The sequence below is a fragment of the Hypanus sabinus genome, chromosome 7 (assembly GCF_030144855.1).
Source record: "Hypanus sabinus isolate sHypSab1 chromosome 7, sHypSab1.hap1, whole genome shotgun sequence".
NCBI lineage: Eukaryota > Metazoa > Chordata > Chondrichthyes > Myliobatiformes > Dasyatidae > Hypanus > Hypanus sabinus.
The window spans coordinates 18,728,322-18,755,107 of NC_082712.1; the positions used below are offsets into that span (position 1 = coordinate 18,728,322).

The 26,786-nt window shown below is 42.4% G+C and overlaps 1 protein-coding gene across 1 annotated transcript in view; it reads left to right on the forward strand.

Moving 5' to 3' along the window:
* The window catches only part of galntl6 (polypeptide N-acetylgalactosaminyltransferase like 6), a 784,854-nt gene that overhangs the window by 152,812 nt on the left and 605,256 nt on the right, over positions 1-26,786 (forward strand). Inside the window, exon 4 of the mRNA XM_059974280.1 lies at positions 13,136-13,302. Within this exon, the coding sequence (XP_059830263.1) occupies positions 13,136-13,302 (167 nt within the window). The remainder of the gene's footprint in view (positions 1-13,135; positions 13,303-26,786) is intronic.

Here is a 26,786-nt window from a genome sequence, read left to right on the forward strand (position 1 = left end):
TGACCTGTGCTGCCCAGCAACCCATCAAGTTAACCCTAGCCTATTCTCAGGACAATTTACAAATGACCAAATTAACCTACTAGCCAGTACATCTTTGGACTGTGGGAGGAAACCAGTGCATCTGGAGGAATCTCTTGCCATCATAGGGAGAACGTACAAACTCTTTACAGACGGTGTCAGAATTGAATTCCAAACTCCGCTGCTCTAGGCTGTAATCGTGTCACGCTAATGCTAACACTACCCTGTGCAGCTTGAGCCCACAGTTCAGACACATTATGCAGATGTCCGAAGTGGGCTCCACCGATGAGGTAGCTTGTGAGTAAATGTGGCAAAAACTTTTGCAAGCTTCAATTGTCCATCCCACACTTATTCCCATTTATAATCGAGCTCAACACCAACAGCATTCTGCTTGAAGTCGATATTGTTCAAAGAACGTGTATCTACTCAGCTTGAACAAACTTGGTGGGCCAAAGGGCCTGGTGCCATGCTTCCTAACTCTGATTTTATTTGACCACAAACAGAATAATCTGTAGTCTCTTGCATCTCTATTTTACCACCTCTCTGCGAATTCTCTTCAAGGATTTGAAGTTCACCTCTGCTCTTTGACAGGAGTCCTGTGTGCCCCTCTATGCTCTTGTATTATTTCTACAGATCTTCAACAAGATTCTTATCAAGACAATACTATATACATGTGTCCTTTACATAGTTATACCTACCCCCTACCAGCTTCTATTTCACCCCTTTCTTTCAACCATACCTTCAGAACTCTTCCTATCCACGTACTTAATAAATAACAGTGTTATTGTAGCTGCCTTAACCACTTTCACTGGTAGCTCATTCCATGTAACTGCCACCCTCTGTGTGAAGTTCCCTTTTTAAAAAATCTTCCACCTCTCTTCCTACACCTGTTGTTGAGTTCCCTTTCAAATTGTGTTCAGTTCAGTAACATCTTGAAAGGATTGAGAATTCTAGTTGGAGTTGTGCTCAGACCAGTCCTGGCAGACTGCAGACTCAAAATTCATCACAGCCTACCAATCTATCATTTTGGTTGTGGTCCTGTCACTTCAATATTCAGAAGCTCCCAAGGCCCAGGGCATCAGCTGCAGTGGACTGAGCCTGTGTTTCCAGATAATTAGTTCAGATCTCCAGTAATACAGCCACAACATCTCCTTGCCTCATTACTGAATCTGGTCACAGAGTTCAGAGGACAGGTACTGTGCAACCCATCTTTTTTTATTATTTTAATTTCCCCGCCCCCACACTGCTACCTCTAACGCTGCCTTAGGATTGATTGAGACTTCTCAAATGCACAGCATGTGCCTTCCATGTCTTCTGACACTTAACATCTGAACAAATCATACACAAAGCAAAAGCCTGTGTTTTTCTTTGCACCTGCCAACAAGCTACAGATGTCTCAGAGAGCCACGGCAGCATAGAAGTAAGTGCTATGCTATTACAGCTCAAGGTGTCAAAGTTCAATTCTGATGCCATCTGTAAGGAGTGTGTATGTTCTCCCCATGACTGCCTGGGTTTCCTCTTGGTGCTCCGGTTTCCTCCCACAGACCAAAGACGTACCAGTTAGTAGGTCATTGTGAATTGTCCTGTAATTAAGCTAGTGTTAAATAAGTGGGTTGGACTGGTAGGACCTCCTCTGATGTGTACCTCTGAATAAATAAAAATAAATAAAATAACCTTCCAAAGCTATAAAGTATGTCTGAAGGGTCCCTGATACAATATCAAATATGCAGCATTCAATTTCTGCACTGTCAGTAAACATCAGTAAGTGACAATGTTCGAGGTATTAATTTTGGCAAGGATATCAGGGGTAACCCTTGCTTTAAGATTGAGAGATCATGATTTTCTTTTTGCTCCACGAGTGGTGAGACTGACAATTGGTGAATTGGTTGATTATTATGGCAAGCGCTGTGGTAGTGTAGTGGTTAGCACAACGCTACTCCAGCTCGGAGCAACGGACTTCAGAGTTCAATTGCAGCACGGTCTACAAGAAGATTGTTTCTCCTTCCTGTCAGCCCGTGGGTTCCCTCTGGGTGCTCCGGTTTCCTCCCATATCCCAAAGACCTACCGGCTAGTAGGTTAGTTGGTCACTGTGATTAGGCTACCGTTAAATAAATGGCTTGCTAAGCGGTGTGGCTCATTATACAGGAAGGGCCTGTTCTATGCTGTATCTCTAAATAAATAAAATTAAAAAATAAATGACCATCAAGGTGCAGTGAAAACCTTTGTTTTACATGTCATCCATATAGATCATTTCATTTCAGCAGTGAATCGAGGTAGTACAGCGAAAAACATAGAAAACCTACAGCACAATACAGGCCCTGCGGCCCACAAAGTTGTGCTGAACATGTCCCTACCTTACAAATTACTAGGCTTACCCATAGCGCTCTATTTTTCTAAGTTCCATGTACATATCCAAAAGTCTCTTAAAAGACCCTATCTTATCCACCTCCACCACCGTTGCCGGCAGCCCATTCCACACACTCACCACTTTCTGTATAAAAGAACTTTCTACAGTCATCTCCTCTGTACCTACTCCCCAGCACCTTAAACCTGTGTTCTCTTGTGGCAACTATTTCAGCCCTGGGAAAAAGTCTCGGACAATCCACACAATCAATACCTGTCATCATCTTGTACCCCTCTAACAGGTCACCTCTCCTTCTCCTCTCACCTCTCTTGCCGAGTTCACTCAATGTGTTTTCATAAGCCATGCTCCTCAATCCAGGCAACATCTCCTCTGCACCCTTTCTATGGCTTCCTCATCCTTCCTGTAGTGAGGCGACCAGAACTGAGCACAGTACTCCAAGTGGGGTCTGACCAGTGTCCTATATAGCTGCAACATTAACTCTCGGCTCTTAAACTCACTTCTACAATTGATGAAGGCCAATGCACCATATGCCTTCTTAACCACAGAGTCAACCTATGCAGCTGCTTTGAGTGTCCTATGGACTCGGACCCCAAGATCCCTCTGATCCTCCACACTGCCAAGAGTCTTACCATTAATACTATATTCTGCCATCATATTTGACCTACCAAAATAAACCACTTCACACTTATTTGGGTTGAACTCCATCTGCCACTTCTCAGCCCAGTTTTGCATCCTATCAATGTCCTGCTGTAACCTCTGACAGCCCTCCAGACGATCCACAACACTCCCAACCTTTGTGTCATCAACAAACTTACTAACCCATCCCTCCACCTCCTTATCCAGGTCATTTATAAAAATCATGAAGAGTAAGGGTAAATCAGCAAGAACATAATGCAGAATTAAGTGTGAATGAAAAAGTGCAGTACAGGTAAACAAGAAAATGTAAGATTGTGACAAGGTAGATTGTGAGGTCAAAGGTCCATCGCGTCACACTAGGTGATTATTCTAAAGCCTTACAAGACTGGGATAGAAGCTGACCCTGATACTGGTGGTATGAGTTTCCTGATTTCTTTGTCAACTGTCTGATGGTGGCAGAGGGCAGCTTAAAGAAAATGTCTGGTGTGGGTGGGGTCCTTGATTATTTTGGCTGTTTTACTGTGACAGAGTCCCAGGAGGAGTGGTTGGTTTCCATGATATGCTGAGCTGTGTCCACACCTGGTATGAGGAGGGATGAATGGGCCAGGGTATGTGAGAAAGGATGTAGGGGCTAGAGAAGGGTTCAACGGACATTTCCTTTGGTTGCAAGGGAAAGTGCCAGGGGAGGGATGAGCGGACCATGGAACCAAAAGGAGATCAGTCGCGATGGAAAACAAAAATTGGGGAGACACTCCCCTATGCTACGGAAGAAAGGTAAGCTATCCTAAAATAGCAGTTGTGTGGAATGCACTGTTAGAGATCGTGGTGAAGGTTGATATAAAAGGGACTTTTAAGAGATTCTTAGATAGGCACATGGATGAAAGAAAAAAATGGAGTACTGTTGGATGTATAGAAGAGAAGGTTAGGTTTATCATGGACACAAGAGGCTTTCCAGATGCTGGAAATCCAAAGCAACAGACACAAAATGCTAGAGGAACTCAGCATGTATGGAAAAAGATAATTAGCTGATATTTCAGGCAAGACCCTTCTTCAGGACTGAGAAGGAAGGGGGAAAGATGCCAGAATAGAAAGGTTGGGGGGAGGGGAAATAGATCAGTTGGAAGGTGCTCGGTGAGTGGGAAAGATCAAGGGCTGGAGAAGAAAGAATCTGGTAGCAGAGGAGAGTGAAGATTGGGAGAAAGGGAAGGAAGAGGGGACACAACAGGAAGTATTGGGCAGGTGAGAAGAAGTAAAATCTTAGAGAGGCAAAGAGAGGAAGGGGAGGAGGGAGTTTTTTTCACCAGAAGGAGAAATTGATATTCATATCCTCAGGTTGGAAGGTACCCAAGTAGAATATGAGGTGTTGCTCCTCCACCCCAAGAGCAGCTTCATCTTGGCAGAAGAGGAGGCCATGGATCAACATGACAGAATGGTAATGGGAATCAAACTTAAAATGTTTGGCCACCAGGAAGTCCCACTTGTGGAGGATGATGTGGAGATGCTCAAAGAAGAGGTTTCCTGATTTGTAATGGGTCTCACCAATGTAGAGGAGGTCACATAAACAGTCTGATCATGGAGTAGGTTTATGTGATTGGCACAATATCATGGGCCGAAGGACACATACTGTACTGCTAGTATTCTGTGCTCTATGTTCTATACAGCTTCTGCAGTTGATGTGGAGATTGGTGGTGTTGTGGATAGTGGAGAGGCAGGCAATGGATACAGCTGGACATGGATCTATTGCAGATATGGGTAGAAAGGTGGAAGATGGATTCTAACTTGGCCATCTGTGGGGTGTTGCATTGCAGGAGATCAAATGCAAAGACACAATCCACTATAAATGCAAGACCCATAAACAATGTTTATGAGCAGAGTGATCCTGGAGATCTAAGTCCATAGCTCCCAGAAAGTGGCCACATAGGTTGTTAGGGGGTTAAAGAAGGGATATGGCATGCTTGTCTTTGTTAGTTGGGGCACTAAACTGAAGAGTTGGGAAGTTGCACTGCAGCATTATTAGGCCACATTTGTCTTATTGCATTGAATTCTGGTCACCTGATTGTAGGAAGGCATAGATGCTTGGGAGAGGGGAAGAAGAGGTTTAGATGATGGTGTATGAATTGGGTGGTATATGTGATAAGGAAAAGTTGTACAAATGTTTTTTTTTCTGGAACAGCAGAGGCTGAGGGGAGCCCTGATAGAGGTGCATAAGATTATGAGAAGCATAGAGTATAAATCCAGAAGTGTTTTCCCCCAGGGTTGAAATGTCCAATACAGGCGGGCATGCCTTTGAGCCGAGAGGAGGTAGGTTCAAAGAAGATGTTCAGGGCAATTTTTTATTCAGAGTGGTTGATGCCTGGAGTGTATTGCCTGGGGTTAGAGGAGAGCCAAATCTGATCCATCTGTTCAGGAGACTCGTAGGTAGGCACATGAATGTGAAGGAAATGGAAAGGTATGAACATTAATAGGCAGAAGGGATAAGATTATTTGGGCATTGATTAAGAATTGAATTAATTTGGCACACCAGTGGGCTGAAAGGCCTGTTCTTGTGTTTTACCATTCTATGTTCTGTCTTAATAAGACCATAGGATATTGGAGCAGAATTACGCCTTTTGGACTATCGAGTCTGCTCCGCCATTTCATTATGGCGATCCATTTCCCTCTCAGCCCCACTCCTGCCTTCTCTCCTTATCCCTTCATGCCCTGACTAATCAAGAATCTATCAGCCACTGCCTTAAATATACCCAATGATATGGCCTCCACGGCAGCCAGTGGCAATGAATTCCACAGATTCATCACTCTCTGGCTCAATAAATTCCTCCTTATCCTTTAGCTCTTTAGTCTCACTGCTCCCATCTGATTTTCAGTGTAACTTATTCCACCAAATTCACAACAAATCCCCTCCCCCTACTCAGATGGATCATCCACCTACACTAGAGGCCATTTTTTCAAGCCTCATCTTCTGGGGTTGTGGGAAAAAGTACAGCATCTAGAGTATACACAATGGGCTTAAAGGGAGAATGTGAAAAAGCCAAATAGATTGTCATGGAGTTGATATCTGAACTCAAATCACTGGATCTGCACTTCTCTATCACCCCAAACAATTCACTTACATATGCGAGGTCTCTACATAGAACTTGTCAGTGAAATTTACACTGAGATCTAGTAAAACGAATTAACAGCTCTCTAATACATGTGCTTGAAGGCAAAGGTAGCTCATTTCAATATAACTATCCATTTACAACAGTACTGTTTCTCTCATGCACCTTAAAACAACCTTGGGCTCCCAACATAAATAAAACAGCATTTCTTACATTAGCATCTGCAGCCTCAGGGAACACAGAGTCTTTGCAAAGTAAGTTGCCGAATTACCTGGCAAATCTGATAAAGGATGTGCAAACTTCAAACAGATATGATATGATTTTTGTTTTCTGCCTTTGATATACACACAGTGACAACTTCATGTGGCACATCTGTAATTCTGGTTGTTAATGCAAATATTTAATCAGCCAATCGTGTGGCAGCAAGTCAATGCATAGAAGCATGCAGACATGGTCAGGAGATTCAGTTGTTGTTCAGAGCAAACATCAGAATGGGGAAGAAATATGATCTTAGTGACTTTTGAATGAATGAAATTAATTTATTTTGGTCAGTACAAACATAACAAAAAGCATCATTTACAACAATGATTTCATAGGACAAAATTACTTTGACCATGGAATGACTATTGGTGCCAGAAGGGGTGGCTTGAATATCACAGAAACTTCTAATTTCCTGTAATTACATGCACAACAGTCTCTAGACAATGGTGCAATAAACAGAAAAAAATGCAGTGAGTGGCAGTTCTGTGGCCGAAATGCCTTGTTAATGGGAGAACTCAAGGGACAATGCCAGACTGTTTTGAATGGAAAAGAAGGTGACTGAGACTGAAATAACCACCTGTTAAAACCATAAGAGAGAGGAGTAGAACTAAGCCATTCAGCCCATCGAGTCTGCTCTGCCATTCAATCATGGGTTGATCCAATTCTTCCAGTCATCCCCACTCTCCTGCTTTCTCCCTATAACCTTTGATACCATGGCTAATCAAGAACCAATCTATCTCTGCCTTAAAAGCACCCAATACCTCGGACTCCACAGTTGCTCGTGGCAACAAATTCCACAGACTTGCCACACTCTGACTAAAGTAATTTCTCCTCATCTCTGTCCTCAATGGATGTCCTCCCATCCTGAAGTCATTCCCTCTTGTTCTAGGCTCCCCTGCCATGGGAAATAACTTTGCCATATCTAATCTGTTCAGGCCTTTTTACATTCAGAATGTTTCTATGAGATCCTCCTCATTCTCCTGAACTCCAGGCAATACAGCCCAAGAGCTGCCAGACATTACTTATATGATAACCCTTTCATTCCTGGAATCATTCACACGAATATTCTCTGAGCCCTCTCCCATGTCAGTATATCCTTTCTAAAATAAGGAGCCCAAATCTGCACACAATATTCCAAGTGTGGTCTCATGAATGCCTTATAGAGCCTCAACATAACATCCCTGCTCTTATATTCTATACCTCTAGAAAATAATGCCAACATTGCATTTGCCTTCTGCACCACCAACTCAACCTGGAGGTTAACTTTTAGTGTATCCTACACAAGGACTTTCAAGTCCCTTTGCATCTCTGCATTTTGAATTCTCTTCCCATCTAAATAATAGTCTGCCTGTTTATTTCTTCCGCCAAAGTGCAGGACCATACACTTTCCAACATTGTATTTCATTTGCCACTTCTTTGCCCATTCCCCAAACTATCTAAGACTCTCTGCAGGCTCACTGTTTCCTCAACCTACCTGCTCCTCCACCTATCTTTATATCATTGGCAAATTTAGCCACAAATCCATTAATCCCATAGTCCAAATCATTGACATACATTGTAAAAAGCAGCGGTCCCAACACCAACCCCATTGGAACTCCACTGGTAACCGGCAGCCAGCTAGAATAGGATCCCTTTATTCCCACTCATTATTTTCTGCCGATCAGCCACTACTCCACCCATGCTAGTAACTTCCCTGTAATTCCATGGGCTCTTATCTTGCTAAACAGACTCATATGCAGGACCTTGTCAAAGGCCTTCTGAAAATCCAAGTACACCACATCTACTGCATCTCCTTTGTCTACCCTGCTTGTGATTTACTCAAAAAAATTGCAGATTAGTCAGGCATGATTTTCCTTTCAGGAAACCAGTCTGGCTTTGGCCTATCCTGTCATGTGCCTCCAGGTACTCCATAATCCCATCCCTAACAATCGATTCCAACAACTTCCCAACTACTGATGTCAGGCTAATAGGTCGATAGTTTCCTTTCTGCTGCCTCCCACCCTTCTTAAATAGTGTAACACCCTCAGATCATTAAGCTTCCTGAGCACCTTCTTAGTAGTAATTTTCACTGCACATTCTTCACTTCCCTGACACTCTTGAATGTCCGGTATACTGCTGATGTCTTCCACTGTGAAGACTGATGCTAAATACGCTTTTGGTCCCTCTGCCATCTCTGCATCTCTCATTATAATATCTCCAGTATCATTTTGTATTGGTCCTATATCTACCCTCAATTCTCTTTTACCCTTTATATACTTAAAAAAGCTTTTAGTATCTTCTTTGGTATTAGTCACCAGCTTCCTTTCATAATTCTTCTATTCCTTCCTAATGACCTCCTTAGTTTCCTTCTGCAAGTTTATAAAAGATTCCCAATCCTCTATCTTCCCACTAGCTTTGGCTTCCTTGTATGTCCTCTCTTTTGGTTTTACTTTGGCTCTGACTTCACTTGTCATTCACGGTCATGACCTTCTTCCATTAGAAAATTTCTTCTTATTTGGAATATATTTGTCTTGCAATTTCCCTCCTTTTTTTGCAGAAACTCCAGTCATTGCTGCTCTGCTGTCCTTCCTGCTAATGTCCCTTTCCAGTCAACTTTGGCCAGTTCCCCTCTCATGCCATTGTAATTTCTTTATTCTACTGAAATACCAACACATTGAAATTTAGTTTCTCCTTCTCAAATTTCAAAATGAACTTGAACATATTGTGATCACTGTTCCCTAGGGGTTCCTTAACCTTAAGCTCTCGTATCATCTCCAGATCATTGCACAACACCCAATCCAGCACAACCAATCCCCTAGTGGGCTCAACAACAAGCTGTTTTAAACAGCCATCTTTAGACATTCTCCAAATTCTCTCTCTTGAGCTCTAATACAGGCTTGGTTTTCCCAATCCACTTTCATTTTAAAATCCTCAACGATTACCTTCACTTTGACACACCTTTTCTAGCTCCTGCTGTAATTTGTAATCCACTTCCCAGCTGCTGTTTGGAAGCCTGTATACAACTGCCATTAGGATCCTTTTACCCATGGAGACTCTCCACCTTCTGATCCAATGTCATCAATTTCTAATGATTCTAAATACTGGAAGATTCCCAGGGCTCCCACTTCTGACACCCGGAGCAAAGCACTAACCCTACAGACATGATCTCTATTTTTCAAAAAATGCAAGGAAAAAATGAAGTCAATTTACCCACTTACTTTACCGAAGACTAAATATGCCAAAGCCCTACTACTCTGACTCAGATTACTCTGTTGGTGATCGCTCCACTGGGCAGTGTCTTTCTTTTATGCTTGAACATTCCCTGTTCTCCAACACATGACTGGCGTTCCAGTTATTGCCAATTTCCCACTAAGCTTTCCCCTTTTAAACTTCCCTGCCGGACCTGTGCACCATCTCCTCTCTAGTAACTCTTCAACTCACAATTAGTGCGCCGGTTATAACCGAGTTCCCACAAAGCTTTCCCCTTTTAAGTTTTGCTCCCAGACCTATGCACCACCTCCTCTCTCGTAGCTCTCCAACTCATGGGTGATGCGCTGGTTATGTCCCATACACCTGCCCTCTCACCATATCCCTCGATGCCCTGACCAATCACAAATTTATCAACTTCCACTTTAAATATACCCATGGACTTGGCCTCCACTGCAGTCTGTGGCAGAGCATTCCACAGATTCACCATTCTTTGGCTAAAAAATGATCCTCCTTACTCCTGTCCTAAAAGGTCGCCCCTCAAAGTTGAGGCTGTGCCCTCTAGTTTTGGATACCCCCAACTACAAGAAACATCCTCTCCACATCCACCCTATCTAGTCCTTTCAACATTGTGTAGTATTCATTGGGATCCCTATGCATTCTTCTAAATCCCAGAGAGTACAGGCCCAAAGCTGCCAGACATACCTCATATGTTAACCCCTTCATTCCCGGAATCATCCTCCTAAACCTTCTCCGGACTCTCCGGAATGATACCACACTCTCTCTGAAATAAGGGGCCCAGGACAGTTGACAATACTCCAAGTGCAGCCTGACTAGTGTCTTATAAAGCTTCAGCATGATTGCCTTGTTTTTATATTCTACTTCCCTTGAAATAAGTGCCACGTTGCATTTGCCTTCTTTACCAGAGACTCAGCGTGTGAATTAACCATCTCGGAGTCTTGAATGAGGACTCCTAAATCCCTGTGCACTTCAGGTGTTTGAATCTTCTCCCAATTTAGATAATAATCCACACTATTGTTCCTTTTACTGAAGTGCATTATCATACATTTCCCAACACTCTATTCCATCTGCCACTTTTTTGCCCATTCTTCCAATTTGTCTAACTCCTGCTTCAAACACATTGCTTCCTCAGCACTGCCTACCCCTCCACCTATCTTCGTATCATCTACAAACTTTGCCTCAAAGTAATCAATTCCACTATCTAAATCATTGAAAAACAATGTGAAAAGTAGCAGTCCCTGAGGAACACCGCTAGTCACTGGCAGCTAACCCGAAAAGGCCCCCTTTATTTCCACTTCCTGCCATTCTTCTGTCCATGCCAGTATATTTCCTGTAATGCCATAGGATTTTATCTTGTTGAGCATCCTTATGTGTGACATCTTATCAAATGCCTTCTGAAGATCTAAATAAACAACATCCACTGCCTCTCTTTTGTTTATGCTGCTTGTTGCTTCTTCAAAGAATTCTAACAGATTTATCAGGCAAAAGCTGCCTTTACCAAAACTATGCTGACTTTGACTTTTATCATAAGTCTCCAAATACCCTGAAACCTCATCCTTAATAATAGACTCCAGCACTTTCCCAACCACTGAGGATAGGTTAACTGGCCTATAATTTCCTCTCTTCTTAAAGAGAGGAGTAACATTTACAATTTTCCAGTCCTCCGGAGCAATGCCAGAATCAAGTGATTCTTGAAAGATCATGACCAATACATCTGTTATCTCCTCAGCAACTGCTTTCAGGACTCTATGGGTATAGTCCATTTGGTCCAGGTGACTTATCCACCTTAAGATATTTGAGTTTGGTTTACAATTTTTCCTTTGTAATAGCAATAGCACTCATTCCTGCTCCATGACACTCATGGACCTCTGCCATACAGCTAGTGTCTTCCACAGTGAAGACAGAAACAAAGTACTTATTAATTTCATCTTCCTTGGTTTTCATGCAGTCCTTAACTTCCCTTGTCAGCCATGGTTGCCTACCCCTGCCATTTGAGAACAACTTCTTCTGCTGGACATATCTATCGTGTGCCTTATGAACTAGTGAAAGAAACCTCAGCCACCTCTGGTCTGCCATCATCCCCCCAGTATTCCCCTCCAATCTACCTGGGTAAGCTCTTCTCTTATGCCTGTGTAATTCTCTTTATCCATAGTGATGCTGATACATGTGACTTGTGCTTCTCCCTCTCAAATTGCAGAATGAATTCAATCATATTATGATCACTGCTTCCTCAGGGTTCCTTTATGTTAAACTCCCTAATAAAATCTGGCTTATTACACAACACCCAGTCTAAGACAGCCTTTCCCCAAGTAGGCTCAAGCACAAGCTGCTCTTAAAACCCATCTTGTGGGCATTCAACAAGTACCCTCTCTTGCGATCCCACACCAACTTGATTGTCCCAATCACCCTACATATTGAAGTCAGCATTACAATTGTGTCATTACCCTTATTACAGGCGCTTTCCAGATCCCTTTGCAATCTCAACCCCACATCTTGGCTACTATTTGGAGGCCTATATATGAAATCCTTAATGTTTTTTTTACCCTTGCAGTTTCTTTACTCCACCCACAAAGATTCAAAATTGTCTGATTCTATGTCACCTCTTCCTAAAGATGTAATTCCATCTCTTATCAACAGAGTCACACCACTGCCTATGCCTTCCTGCCTGTCCTTTTGATCCAAAGTATATCCTTTGATGTTAAACTCCCAACTATGGCCTTCTTTCAGCCACGACTCAGTGATGCCCTCAACGTCATACCGGCCAACCTCTAATTGTGCCAGTGGTATACAGAAGAGCATCACTGAATGCACAACATGTCAAACCTTGAAGTGAATGGGCTACAGCAGCAGAAGACCATGAACATACACTCGGTGGCCACTGTATTAGTTCATGAGGTATATCTGCAAATTCTTGCAGTCTTAAGCAATTAATATTCTCAGCTGTGAAGCATCCAGGGAGGATGCTTTCTTTGGCACATCTGTAAAAATTGGAGAGACAACATGTCAGATTTTTTTGGGAGTGATGATAGAGACAGATAAGCTTGCAGTATTTAATATACTCTTAGATAGCTTTTCAAAAACTCATCTTAGATAGGATGATAGAAAAATAGAGGGTTTTGTCGAAGGGAAGGGATAGATTCATCTTAGAGTAGACTTAATGTTGGCACAACATGGTGGACAGAAGGGCCCACACTATAATGTTCTATGCTCTAAATAGTTTGAGTTAATGTGCCATGAGGCTCAAGGGAAGTCTCTTTCCCTGTATTAGCAGATTCTTGAATGAACCTATCATTTACTGGAGATGGACTCTTGATCTCCCAGTCTATGTTGTTATGGCCCATGCACCTGATTGTCTGCCGGTACCACACTTTCTCTGTAACACTATATTGTGCCTTCTCTTTTCCTTTTATTACTTAGGTGTAATTACATATGGCGTGATCTGCCGGGTTGGCAGGCGAGCTAAACCCTTTCACTATATCTTGGTAAATGTGACAATAATAAAGCAATACTGAATATTGAAACTCAGCCAGCTTTTTCTATCTCTTCCCAGCTGCAAGCAGAAATTGTACTTGGAGAAACTGCCAAACACCAGCATCATCATCCCATTCCACAACGAGGGATGGTCATCACTCCTGCGGACAGTGCACAGTGTGGTCAACCGCTCACCGGACCAGCTGGTGGCAGAAATCATTCTGGTGGACGATTTCAGCGACAGGGGTAAGTGAGACCAAGTGGCATTGTCCTGATTTTCTGCAGGACTTGCTGTGGTCCACTTTGTGGTATATTCTTGGTCTGCTGAACTTCTCCTTGCAATGTGTGCTGTGTTTTTATGTATGTTGCCTTCAAGGATACCAAGAATGGAAAAATTCCCTCCATGTTTTAATGTGGACATTGAATGTTGCTTCTTAAATCTACTGACTTGAAGAGAATGGAATTCCGTGACAAAATTTGGCTTGTATATTATCAGAGCAAGTTTTTTTTTAAGCATTCAGCAGAAGATGAATTTCTACCACTGTTTTCTGAAGAACTTATTCAAGTAATGGGTAATGCTACCTTGATGTAATTTGCTGTTCGCTCCAAATGCGGCATAACTATTATACCTGCTGGGGATTTTTATTGGCACAGTCAAGGGCAAATACAGGTCACATTAGTCAAACTTTGGGATGCAGTGTCCAACTTTACTGAAGAATGCCATAGCAACCAGTATCCCTGGCCACTGTTGCTTTGTGGTTGTTTCAGTGCTTCATCATGGTCTATTTCTGTGTAATTTACTGTAATAGCGGCTTAGAATTGCCTGAGTAGTGGCTTCTCAGGGGAGGTTACTGAGTAATTCAACTTTGTTGTCTCTCCTTTCAGCTCCGAGCATAAACCGTGCTGCAGGGACTGGGAGTGTTAGGTGATGCTGAGGGATTAATATTGTGACCACAGGGACTGGGAGTGTGAGGTGATGCTGAGGGATTAATATTGTGACCACAGGGACTGGGAGTGTGAGGTGATGCTGAGGGATTAATATTGTGACCACTCTGGACCTCGGGGAATGAGGGTTCAGTTCGTGTTACAACCAGTCTGAAGGACTGAAAACATATCTGAGAAGCAGTGAACGTAAGAAAAGGATAGACAAATGGAGCTGAAAGTCAGAGGTTTCAAAAAAATAATGGAAATAATCAACATTGCAGCCAGTATCTGCAGAGAGAGAAACAGAGTTAACGCTACAGATCGATGGCCTTTTCTCGGAAAGGAAGAAGAAGAAGAGACAAAGAAAAGCTAAAACCCTCTTCAGAAATGGTACACATGCAGGCAGCATGATTCTAAATGGGAGGGAACTAGAGACAGGAGCAGTGAAAGCAATCTTGGATTCAGTCAGGGGTCACAGAAAAGATGATTTAGGGCCCATCTTGGAAATTAATACAGGTGAGGAGAAATGGGTGGGAGCTCTAGACTAGTGACCTGTGTAATTGTGTCTTGCTTCACACTATGAGAATGAAAGGAGTTGTTAGCATTGTACCTTAAGTAGTGGTTGCTTTGGGACAAAATGATTTCACCCTCCTATGGTTTCTAGATTCTATTAGTTCATCCATTTCCCCTTTTATACAAGGTCTCACTGAAAGTGAAAACTACTCTTTTGCATTTATTTTGCTGTGGTTCGCCCTTGGCATTTGAGTTTGAATGACAAGAGTGTTCATTTAATTTAAATAATATAGAGGAACATCAGCCATTAGTAAGCCCCTCACCCATACTGGAGAATAGGCTGCTGACAGCAGTTCACCAGAGTCCTCTGTCCTGGGCCAGTCTTTCAAGTTATCCCCAGGTATAGCCCATCAAAGATCCTTCCTCTACCGGGGGATGAGGTCTTTGGAGCTGCTGCAGGCATTTCTGCAGCTCTGGGTTTTTTACAGATTATGTTGCTATCCCAATGCCCAACTCTCCTCCTTTTGCAGCTGGGCTTGCAAGCATCAATGGCAGAATTAATATAGAGAAAAAGTAAGGTGTAAGACAAGTTGAGACATTGAGAACATACTTGTGAATGTTTTTCAAGCATCTGAATCATTGCTAATGCTATGATAATTTGGAAGCTTGGTGATACTTTGGCAAAGATTTGCCTGTGGACCTTGAGTCCTGCAATTAACAATTTATAATGTGCCAATCTGCCTGTTTAAATTTTCTGTTTAATGCATAAAGTTTGAGATGGGGCATTTCTTTACTTAATGTACAGTGGATCTCTGGCACTTGCTCTCTCAGCAGCAGAAGCTGAGAGGTCCAAATAGAATTCTGAATCCTGTACTGATAAATCTTTCTACTTATGTGGGTTATGAGATAAAAATGTGTTACTAGAACTTCTGGTACATTTTCTTGTTCCTATGTACTTGTTACATCCTCAATTATTGTATCTTACAGAGACCTTCAGTCTCACAGGCAAATTTAAATGACTCATCTGAAAGGAAAGAACACAGATGAGCCAGAAATACCTTTGCTTTGGGCTATCCATTCAAGGTGATGGAAGATCAGTTCTCCTTACTTGTGTATCACAAGAGTGACTGAGACTTTTGCACAGACTTGTTGTACTTGTCAATATGAAGTGGAGAGCAAGTTTGTAAATCCGGCAGGAGAAAGGTTGGCAAAGGTGGGGTGCGGGTGCAGACACACCCTGCCCTGTGGCACCAAGCAAGGTCAGTTGAATCCAAACAGTTGGTTTATTGATTATTACAGAATTTCTCTCTGGTGCTTCCAGCTCTTGTCCCTCTCCCTTCCCTTTTTCCCAACCAACCCTCTCCCTGCCCCCTTCCTACTTTCTGTCCACAATAGAGACCCATATCAAAATCTAGTTTATCATCACTCACATATGTCAGGAAATTTGTTTTTTGTGTGTGACAGCTGTACAGTGCAGTACATAAAATTACAACAGTAATGTGCAAAATTCTTAGGTGCCCTAGCTATGTGTATGTGCCCAAGACTTGTGCACAGTACTGTAGATGCTGAAACAAACTCGAAGGTGATTTACAGAAGCTTTGCCAAACTACTGGTTCATGAGTGGTGTGAAATGTTTTCTAACTGGTGTGTCTGAAGTAGAGGAAAGGGAAGAAGTGATTAGGAAAGACATACCAAAGCAACACACACAACATGCTGGAGGAACTCAGCAGGATCTATGGAAGGGAATAAACACAACGTTTCAGACTGAAAATCTTCAATATGACCAAAAAGGAGGTGGGAAAGATACCAGAATAACAAAGTGGAGGGAGAGAAAGGAGTACAAGCTGGTTGGTGAAGCCAGCTGAGGAGCGAGATGGATGGCTGGGAGAGGGGAGATGAAGTAAGAAGCTGGGAGGAGATGGATGGAAAAGGGAAAATGCTGAAGAAGAAGGGACCTGATGGAAGTAGACTAGGTGAGCAAGGGAAGGAGGAAGAGTACCAGAGGGAGCTGCGAGTATGGGTGAGAACATGGTCAGAGAGTTGGAAAGCAGAGTTTGGGACACAGTTGTGCAAGGCAAGAGTAAAGCGACAGTAGTTGGGGTTACCAGGAAGCCACAATGAGACAAGCACAAATATCTCAAATGGTCGCAAGGCTGAAGTAGGAAGGGCGAAGGCAAAGGAGGAATTCCAAAATTAGAACTGGAAATCGGAAGTTAAGATTTCCGGATTTCAACATTTAAGTTTGGATAGGTACATGAATGGGATGGGTATGGAGGGCTATGGTCCAGGTGTGCTCGTCAATGGGACTAGATAGAATGACAGTTCAACATGGCCTAGATGGGCCAAAGAACCTGTTTATGTGCTGTAGGTCTCTACGGCCACAGGATATTGCCTAGTTGGACATCAAATAAGATTCAGCGTGCACGATGGAGGTGCAGTCCAACCTCAGTGTAAGGTAGCTCGATTTGAATTCACAACATCAATCCATTGGAACCTGGAGTGCCCAAGGCAAATTGCTAAGCTGCTGCACAAGTATAAGCATCAAAAGAGCCATGTTCCTCATTTGGGAGGAAGCTTGATGCCACCATGTAAAGTGCACCACTCAATCGCCCCGATGCTACTTCAATTTTCCAGTTAATTAACTTAGTCTGAGCAATGGATTTCCTGGAGCTGGTTTTCTGACCTGGTGGATAATGCAATCAAATCTCATGTGTGGCTGAGGAAAATTCTCATTTGTAAAAGACATAATTGAGTGCAAAATCTTCAATGAGATTTCTTCAGTCTCTCGTCCACAGGGCATCGGCAACGAGGGACAGTTCCATCGTTTCCTTCCTTGCTGTCCTAACAGCACCAACACGTCCACTGCAATAGTTTTGATGATCTTGCCCAGGGGAATGTTGAATATGCAGGGTTAATCGCCAGAATATGTGGGTGAGTCACAAACAAGGGGACCTGGCTACAAGATAGGAGTAATTTAAAACTTGGGTGTTTTAACATCTCTTGAGACTAGCGAAACTCTAAAATTCTCAACCCCTACTGCTTCTAGTGTCCAGATTATGAGAGAACTAAGGATGTGGGGATTGGCTCTCTGTCGACTTCAGTTCTGAACATTCTTTGCTTGCATTTATTGTTTCCATGATGTGTTTTTCTGCACATTGGGTGTGTGATGGTCTTTTTTATGGGTTCTTTTGAGTTTTGTTTCCTGGCTTCCTGTTAGGAGCTGAATCTCAATGTGAATAATATATATGTATTTTGATAATTAATGTACTTTGTACTTCTTGAACTTTGAGATGTTTGTAGTGGAGATAGATATTTGAGAAATTGAGGGTACTGGGGATTGGCACGATTGATACCAGCAAGGGTCAGCTGTGATTATACTGAACGGTGGAGCGGACTGACCTGAGAGGCCAGGCACCTAGTCCTGATGTGTATTCCCTCTGTAGGCATTGCCTGACATGTTGAATTCATCCAGCATTTTGTGTGAGTTGCTCAAAAGTCCCCTCATCTCCAGAACCTCTTGTGTCTATATGGAGCCTAGTCCTGCTATTTTCTTGTGTTCTGGTGATCACACACCAAATACTCCGCAGTCAGGCAACATCTGCAGAAGGGAAACCAAGCTAACATCTCAGGTTGAAGAGCCTCGATCAGAAGGACCTTTGACCTACTCAATCCCCTTCTATGAAGCTTCCTGACCCGCTGAGTGCTTCCAGCTTATTTCTCACTGTTCCAGCATCTTTTTTTTGTTGTTGTCTGGAAGTAAGAGATCTAAACTTTATACTGGTGATAGATCAAAAATATTGCTTGAAGGTATCTTAATCTTAGCCATTTATAGGAAGCCAAGGGAAGCCATGGGTGCTCTGCAGAGCAGTATTACTTGTTCATGTGTAAACAAATTAGACTTACTGCCCTGCAAATGTCCTCCCATGGTAGAACAAACTATCCACAGAATGCTGAAGTGTTAATTAGAGCAGTTCACAAAACAAATATTAAAAGCGAAATAGGACAACACACAACCTCTGGCTATGCTTTAATCTTTCACAGGTCACCTTCCCAATATCTATTAAAGAATGCCTTACATGATGGAATTGCAAAAAAATCTGTTTATTAAGCAACAGAAAGAGTAATTGAAGATTCTGACAACAAGTTTCACCCTCAAGGTTTTGACTTTAAATGACATTAATTTATAATTAATTTGAAAATCCTAATTAAACCCATGTTGCTGCTTAATATTTAATTAATGCATCTCTAGATATTGCTAAGAAGGTTTAATGTTTAATCCTTATTCAAATGTCAATTTTTACTTCTTTTCCTCCCACTGATCTCAGCTGGTGATGAGAGTATTTATTGTTAGCAATGCCAGCACTTATTGGTGATCCACAGTTGCTGTTAAGGTAGTTGTGATGGTATTGAGTTCACTCTTTCCAAAACCCAAAGCTCAAAAGATTTTAAGTCTTATCGGATATAGGTATCTAAGAGTGCCCTCATCATAGCGAGGTTAGAGTATATCCACCTACTCCTCAAAGTCCAGTTAACTTCCCTGTCTAGTCTTTGTGGTGAGGTCCAGCTGCCAATACCCAATGCTTGAGAGGTGTATCCCCACTTCCCTACCAGGCAAGAGATTCTTCCAGCTAAAGAAGTAGTTTAAACAGTTTTTTTTTAATTATACACACTTAAATGTAGACATATAGTTTTCAGCATTCATTGAACACACACAGATAATTTCAGATCTATAAAAGATTTCTGAATTCCAACAACACCCAGGGCCATGGAAGTGAGTATTCATCACATAGTAACACACATAAAATGCTGGAGGAACTCAGCAGGACAGGCAGCATCTATGGAAAAAGAACAGTCAATGTTTTGGGCTGAGACCTTTTGGCAGGACCTGGTCAGGATTAGGGTTAGGGTCCAGCATTTTGTGTGTGTTGCTTGGATTTCCAGCATCTGCAGATTCTCTCTTGTTTGTGATTTATGGCATAGTGTACTTTTATTTTGAACTGTTGCACTCTATTTGGTGAAGTTACTCTCACGGTGCTTTTAAGGTAAAGAATTCCAGGAATTAGTCCCAGCAAGATTGAAGGAAAGGAAAGAAAACTTATTTCTATGTCAGGATTTTGAATGAAACAAAACAGGTGATTTGAACCTAAAACTAGAGTAATGCAGAGTGCTCTGTAAACATTGTCCACATACACATTCTTATTTAAGTGCACGCGTGTGCGCGCACGCGCGCGCACACACACACACACACACACACACACACCCCTCCCCACCCACCCCCATCATTATACTGAATGTGCCAACTTCAATGTCTTTCCCAATATATTCTTATAATGATTCCCAAAGTGCTGGCTTTATGGTGCTTTCCCGACATGCACAGTGGAATATCCCATTTCTTACTATTGGGGCTGTGTAAGTGTGTATATATAACAATCACAGCACGGAAACAGGCCATCTTGGCCCTCCTAGTCCGTGCGAACCCTTAATCTCACCTAGTCCCACCTACCCGCACTCAGCCCATAACCCTCCACTCCTTTCCTGTCCATATACCTATCCAATTTTACCTTAAATGACACAACTGAACTGGCCTCTACTACTTCTACAGGAAGCTCATTCCACACAGCTATCACTCTTTGAGTAAAGAAATACCCCCTCGTGTTTCCCTTAAACTTCTGCCCCCTAACTCTCAAATCATGTCCTCTAGTTTGAATCTCCCCTACTCTCAATGGAAACAGCCTGTTCACGTCAACTCTATCTATCCCTCTCAAAATTTTAAATACCTCGATCAAATCCCCCCTCAACCTTCTACACTCCAATGAATAGAGACCTAACTTGTTCAACCTTTCTCTGTAACTTAATTGCTGAAACCCAGGTAACATCCTAGTAAATCGTCTCTGCACTCTCTCTAATTTATTGATATCTTTCCTATAATTCGGTGACCAGAACTGCACACAATATTCCAAATTTGGCCTTACCAATGCCTTGTACAACTTTAGCATTACATCCCAACTTCTGTACTCAATGCTTTGATTTATAAAGGCCAGCGTTCCAAAAGCCCTCTTCACCACCCTATCTACATGAGACTCCACTTTCAGGGAACTATGCACAGTTATTCCTAGATCTCTCTGTTCCTCTGCATTCCTCAATGCCCTACCATTTACTCTGTATGTTCTATTTGGATTATTCCTGCCAAAATGTGGAACCTCACACTTCTCAGCATTAAACTCCATCTGCCAACGTTCAGCCCATTCTTCTAACCGGCATAAATCTCCCTGCAAGCTTTGAAAATCCACCTCATTATCCACAACACCTCCTACCTTAGTATCATCGGCATACTTACTAATCCAATTTACCACCCCATCATCCAGATCATTTATATATTGTTTGTATGCTGTAGATAAGGTAGATACTTTATTTTGTAATATGATTTTAACTACATTCTGGGGTGTATCATATTCTGATTCATGTGTAGTCTTAAGGTAACTTTATGGGCAACTAAAGTTGGTCTGTCTTGCCACCTAAGAGAATGGGTGGTTGCTCTCAGAGGAGAGAGAGAGTTCAGGGCTGTTAGAAGTTCACACTGGACAAAATATGGAGCTGTTGTGGTGTTTTCTGTTAGATATCTTTTTATAAATATTGGCAGGTTTTGTTTTTTTGCGATTTTTGCTGTTTTTTAAAGCTTGATTTTTCGATGAACTGAATAAACACCCTTGTAAAAAAGTGCTGAGCGATTCCAGCCATCTTTTCTTTGGTAATAACCCACATATTGTAGCAAAAATGGGAATGGGAATGTGTCATTTCACCCCTCTCAGCTGCTGAGTGAGATTAAAGCAGGTTCAGTCGCGGCCTCAGAGCAGCACCTCTGTATTCCCAGCAACTCACACAAAATTCTGGAGAAACTCGAAAGGTCAGGCAGCATCTATGGAGGGAAATAAACAGTCAAACAAACACTCTTCAACTTCCTCTTCTCAGAATGCAGTATACTGATTCCCTTCAACCCACATAAAATCACGGAAGAACTCGGGATTGTATGAAGGGTCTCGGCCCAAACTGTCAACTGTTTGTTCACCTCCACAGATGCTGCCTGGCCTGCTGAGTTCCTTCAGCATTTTGTGTGTGTGTTGCTGTGGGTTTTCAGTGCCTACTGAAAGACTAATTGATAAAAGAATCCCAAAGTCCATTGTACTGCAAGGCGATTGAAGTGGTCATAGTGTTGCTATACTGAGGTAGTGATTAGAGTTATGAAGGTTGGTTCAGGTGTAAAGAGTAGTGGAGTCTGCCCAAGACATCATGGCTACAGCCCACACCTTCAAATTGCCAAACTGGACTATGTTGCAACCAGCCAGGACACTTTCAACAGGGATGTCCATAGAAATGTACTTATTTATTTATTTTGAGATACAATGCAGAGCAGGCCAGTGACCACCTACTTTAACACTAGCCTAATCGAGGACAATTTACAATGATCAATTAACCTACTAACCAGTACATCATTCAACTGTGGAAGGAAACCAGAGCAGCTGGAGGAAGCTCTCATGGCTCTGGGGAGAACATACGAACTCCTTACAGATGGTGGCAGAATTGTGTACGAATCTCCCGAACACCCAGAGATATAATAACATGGTGCTCCAACATGGCCACATACCACACCTTCGAAATACTCTACCAAATCATGATGTAACCAGTCAGGGTACATTCAGCAATAAATTTGCAGGACTTTCTTGAAGGGTTCAGTGACATACCAAATTTCCTTAACCTTCTTTTTTTTAAACTTTTTTTTTAAACTTTTTTTATTGCATTTTTAAATGGTTACAAAGTATGAAAAAAACAATATATATAACCCTTACCCCCTCCCCTTAACCCCTCCCCCCTAACTGCCCTATAGAAAAAAAAAGAAAGAAAGAAAGAAAGAAAGAATGCCTGGTTGTTGGAAGATCTCCACGTTCTAAGAAAGTAAAGACAATATTTACCTATTATATTAATATTTACCTATGTGTAGGACCCAGGACTGGTCACATGATAGGGGTTGTACTGAGTGGTTTGTATCTATGGAGAGGAATATGCAGTAGATGATTCGGGCTGAGACCCTTCATACAATCCTGAGTTCTTTCAGCATTGTGTATGGGTTGCAGAGAATAGATAGGATGCATTCAGAGAAGAGGAAGTTGAAGACTGTTTATTCGACGGTTCATTTCCGTCTGCAGATGCTGCCTGACCTGCTGAGTTCCTCCAGAATTTTGTGTGTGTTGCTGGGAAGACAGAGGTGCAGCTCTGAGGCCACGACTGAACCTGCTTTGATCTCGTTGAGCAGTTCGGAGGGTTGAAATGATGCATTCCCATTCCCACGCCTTCAGTTCAGAGAGTAATTCAGAATTAACTATATTGTCATGAGTCGAGCAAAGGTGATATATTACAAAGAATCACAAGTGAACTGGTTAATCTTAAATAATCAATCAAATTATTTTTCCCATTGCTCTTAATATTTTATTAATTCCAGCTTATTTAATTCATTGTATTTTAAATTCCTAGTCACCATGGTGGGAATTGAACTCGTGTCTGTGGATCATTAGTTCAGGCCCTTGGATCATTGATCCAGTGACATCGCACATGACATCACAATGTAGGTATCTATGGCAACTAGACCAAGAATTTTTAAAAAACCTTCATGTTCCACTAAGTAAATAAAAAGGCACCATGGCACAAAGTGAATAAGAATTTTAATAAGAGATAACTTAAATACATCAAAGAGGAACTAGCCCAGCTGGTGACACAGTCCGGTGCACAGTAGTCAATGCTCAGATGACATGGCGAGGCAAAGACTAATGCAATTGCTTCATGCTCGTCAGTCTGCTCCCTGCGGTGCTCAAAGAGCGATTTAAATGAGCCTTAAAGAATCATTCTTTCGGTTCTCCTTCATTGTGACATTTAGGAGGCAGCACCGGCGCTGGAGAGTAATGGTGTTGTTCAATGCATTTATTAGGTGTGCGGGAGTGTCATAGAGGTCGCTTCCCAGGGCAGCACTCCACAACAGGCAGCTTCCTCGGCCTTGCCCTGCAGGACCTGTGTGGAAGGTGACTTCTTTTACAGACGCTTGTGGCAACCAGTGCCCATTATATTCTCTTGTCTTTCAACAACAGTTTTGATTCTAGGCTACATAAGGAATAGGACTAAATCTAATCTGAATAAGTAATGGAGTCATACTGCATTTATAACCTTCAGCTCATAGTATCCGGGCCAACCATTACACTTAGCTACACTCAGTGGCCACTTTATTAGGTACCCCTGTTTGTTAATCTAATCAGCCAATCATGTGGCAGCAACTCAATGCATAAATACATGCAAGCATGTTCAAGGGGTTCAGTTGTTGTTCAGACCAAATATCAGAATGAGGAAGATGATCTAAGTGACTTTGTGGAATGTTTGTTGGTGCCGGAGGGGGTGGTTTGAGTATCTCTGAAACTGCTGATCTCCTGGTATTTTCTTGCATGACAGTTTCTAGAGTTTAAAGAGAACAGTGTGAAAATCATTAAAACATCTAGTGAGCAGCAGTTCTGTGGGTGAATAGACCTTGCTAATGTCAGAGGAAAATGGCCAGAGTGGTTTAAGCTGACAGAAATGCAACAATAACTCAAATAACCATGTGTTACAACAGTGCTGTGCAGAAGAGCATCTCTGAATGCACAACATATGAAACCTTGAAGTGGATGGGCTACAGCAGCAGAAGACCGTGAACATGCACTCAGTAGCCTCTCATTATGTACAGGAGGTAGCTAATAAAGTGGCCAATGAGTGTACACTAATCCCATGTACCAGCTGTTACTCAGCAGCTTTCCAGGCCTTGAGGATTCAAATGGTTTTGTTTGGATATTTTTGACATACTGTGAAAGTCTCCACCTCAGGCAGCATCATTCAACTTGAACCACTGACAATTCCTCTCCCCCAAAGATTCTGTTTGACCAGTTTGTTTGTTGATCCAGATTCTGCAGACTTATGTGTATCCACCTTCCAAATCTCCCTTTGGGGAAAAAATAAAATACTTTGATCCTCTCTAAATATCCTACCTCCCACATTAATCCTATTCCCTCGTGTTTCAAGTCTACTCCCCACCAAGGGAGAAAAGGCTTCTATCTAGTCTATCTATTCCCCTCACTATTTTCATATCCCTATCAAGTCACCCCTCAGCCATTCCAGGGAAAACATCTCCAGTCTATTCTTACAACTGATATGCTTCAACCCAGGCAGTAACCTGATAATGCAATCCCCATTGAGTGCAATGAGATCCTTCCTGGGGTGTGACCAGAACTACACACGATATTCCAGCTGTGGCCAAAGCAGCACTTTATGGAAGTTTGAATAAAGCAAGTATTACAGCACCACTTCTAGAGGATGTGACTATTTTTTGGGTAATTTGATGGTGCATTTAAACTTCAGCCATAGAGTGGTTACCTTTGATGCCCCGTTTGGCCTGCAGCAAGTGCAGTTCCCAAATTTGTCATTCCCAATTTTTGTCCAAAGCTGTGAACGTCAGCCACAGAATGGAGAAGTTTCCCCACCACTATATTGAAGAATAGTAGAAAAAGAAGCATAGGACCATAGAATGTTACAGCACAGAACCCTTCTTGGCTGTGCCGAACCATTTTTCTGCCTAGTCCCACAGACCTGCACCTATAGAACCATGGAAGCATCCAGACTTAAATTGGCCTTTGGAAAGGGAAATGGAGAAACCAATATCACCTCTCCCAAAACTGGGTAGTTATGTCTGTTAAAACAGTCTGAGAAGACTTGTCAGCAGATCGATCAACCAAGAAGGATCACCTCACAAATCGAGGAACAGTTCAAAAGTACATTTCTCTGAGTTCATTTTCTGAACTTCGCTCCATTGAATGAGATTGTGTTTCTTGTTCCCTATTATTTTGCTGTATTCAGCACAGACGTTATGGGTCGATCAGCCTTTTCCTATGCTGTACTGTTCTGTGTTCCACCAGTACCAGCATTAATTGCTGATTCCAAATTTCCCCAGTAGAGATAACTAAGAGCCTCCGCAGCTGTGGATTTGAAGTACCGTACAGATGAAACCAAATAAAGAGGGAAGATTTCCTAACCTGAATGATACTAATAGACAGATGGGTTTTTACAGCAATGCACTAGTTCCGTGGATACCATTCTGTAGGATGGATTTATAGAACATAGATCACTACAGCACAGTACAAGCTCCTCGGCCCATGATATTTTGCTAATCTATTAACCTAATCTAAGATCAATCTAACCCTTCCCTGCTACGTAGCCCTCCACTTTTCTATCTTCCATGTGCGTCTCCAAGACTTCTTGTTACCCAACACTGAAAGGTTCGTAGATTCAGCTCTGTAAGCCAGAAAGACACAAACTCCAATTATCTACTTAGAACTACAAAACTTCATTCATTTGGACAGAACAGCAAGCATTAAAACACTTACTAGGTTTACACGGGCCCCTCTTACTGCCACACAGCTCCCACTCAATCCATGGTGCCATTCATGACCAGCTACGTCAGTGAAACCCCGAGAAACTATTCCCAAGCTTTCGACCGCTCTACTCCACTGATCGAAGTGCTGCAGTAAAGTGGGTCAATACAGTAACACCAGCTCAAACCACCAAACCACGGCCTGTCATCTCTAGTCACAATTCTTCTCAGATCCCATCCCTGACTTCATGTTCTGATGGTGGTATTACCAGAGTTTTGCAATCTTGCGGTTATGTTGTTTCCCGTGGTCACCATATTGTATTCCCAGTCATAGTCTAAGCTCCTGCAGTCAGTTCATGTACATCCAAGGTCGCAATGGTGGTGAAGACATTCGACAAGCACAAACACTAACATTTTACAATAGTTTCTTAAATGTCCCTAATGTATTTGTCTCTACCACCACCCCTGGCAGAGCTTTCCATGAACCCACTACTCACTGTGTAAAGAGCTTACCTCCAGCATCCCCCCCCCACCACCCATGCTTTCTTCCAATCACCTTAAAATTATGCCCCCTTGTATTAGCCATTTACGCCCTGGGGATGGCTGTCCGCTTTATCTGTGTCTCACATCATCTTCAAATTGCCTCTCATCCTCCTCCTCTCTGAGGAGAAAAGCCCCAGCCCACTCAGGTTTCCTCACAAGACATGCCCGCTAATCCAGGCAACATCCTGGTAAATCCCCTCTGCGCCCACTCTGAAAGCAAATCCAGATTTATTTAATTATAAAAAATTTAAAGTACCTAGCAGCCATTATAAGACCAATCATATGGCTACTTGTCCAGTACATTGCCTCTCTG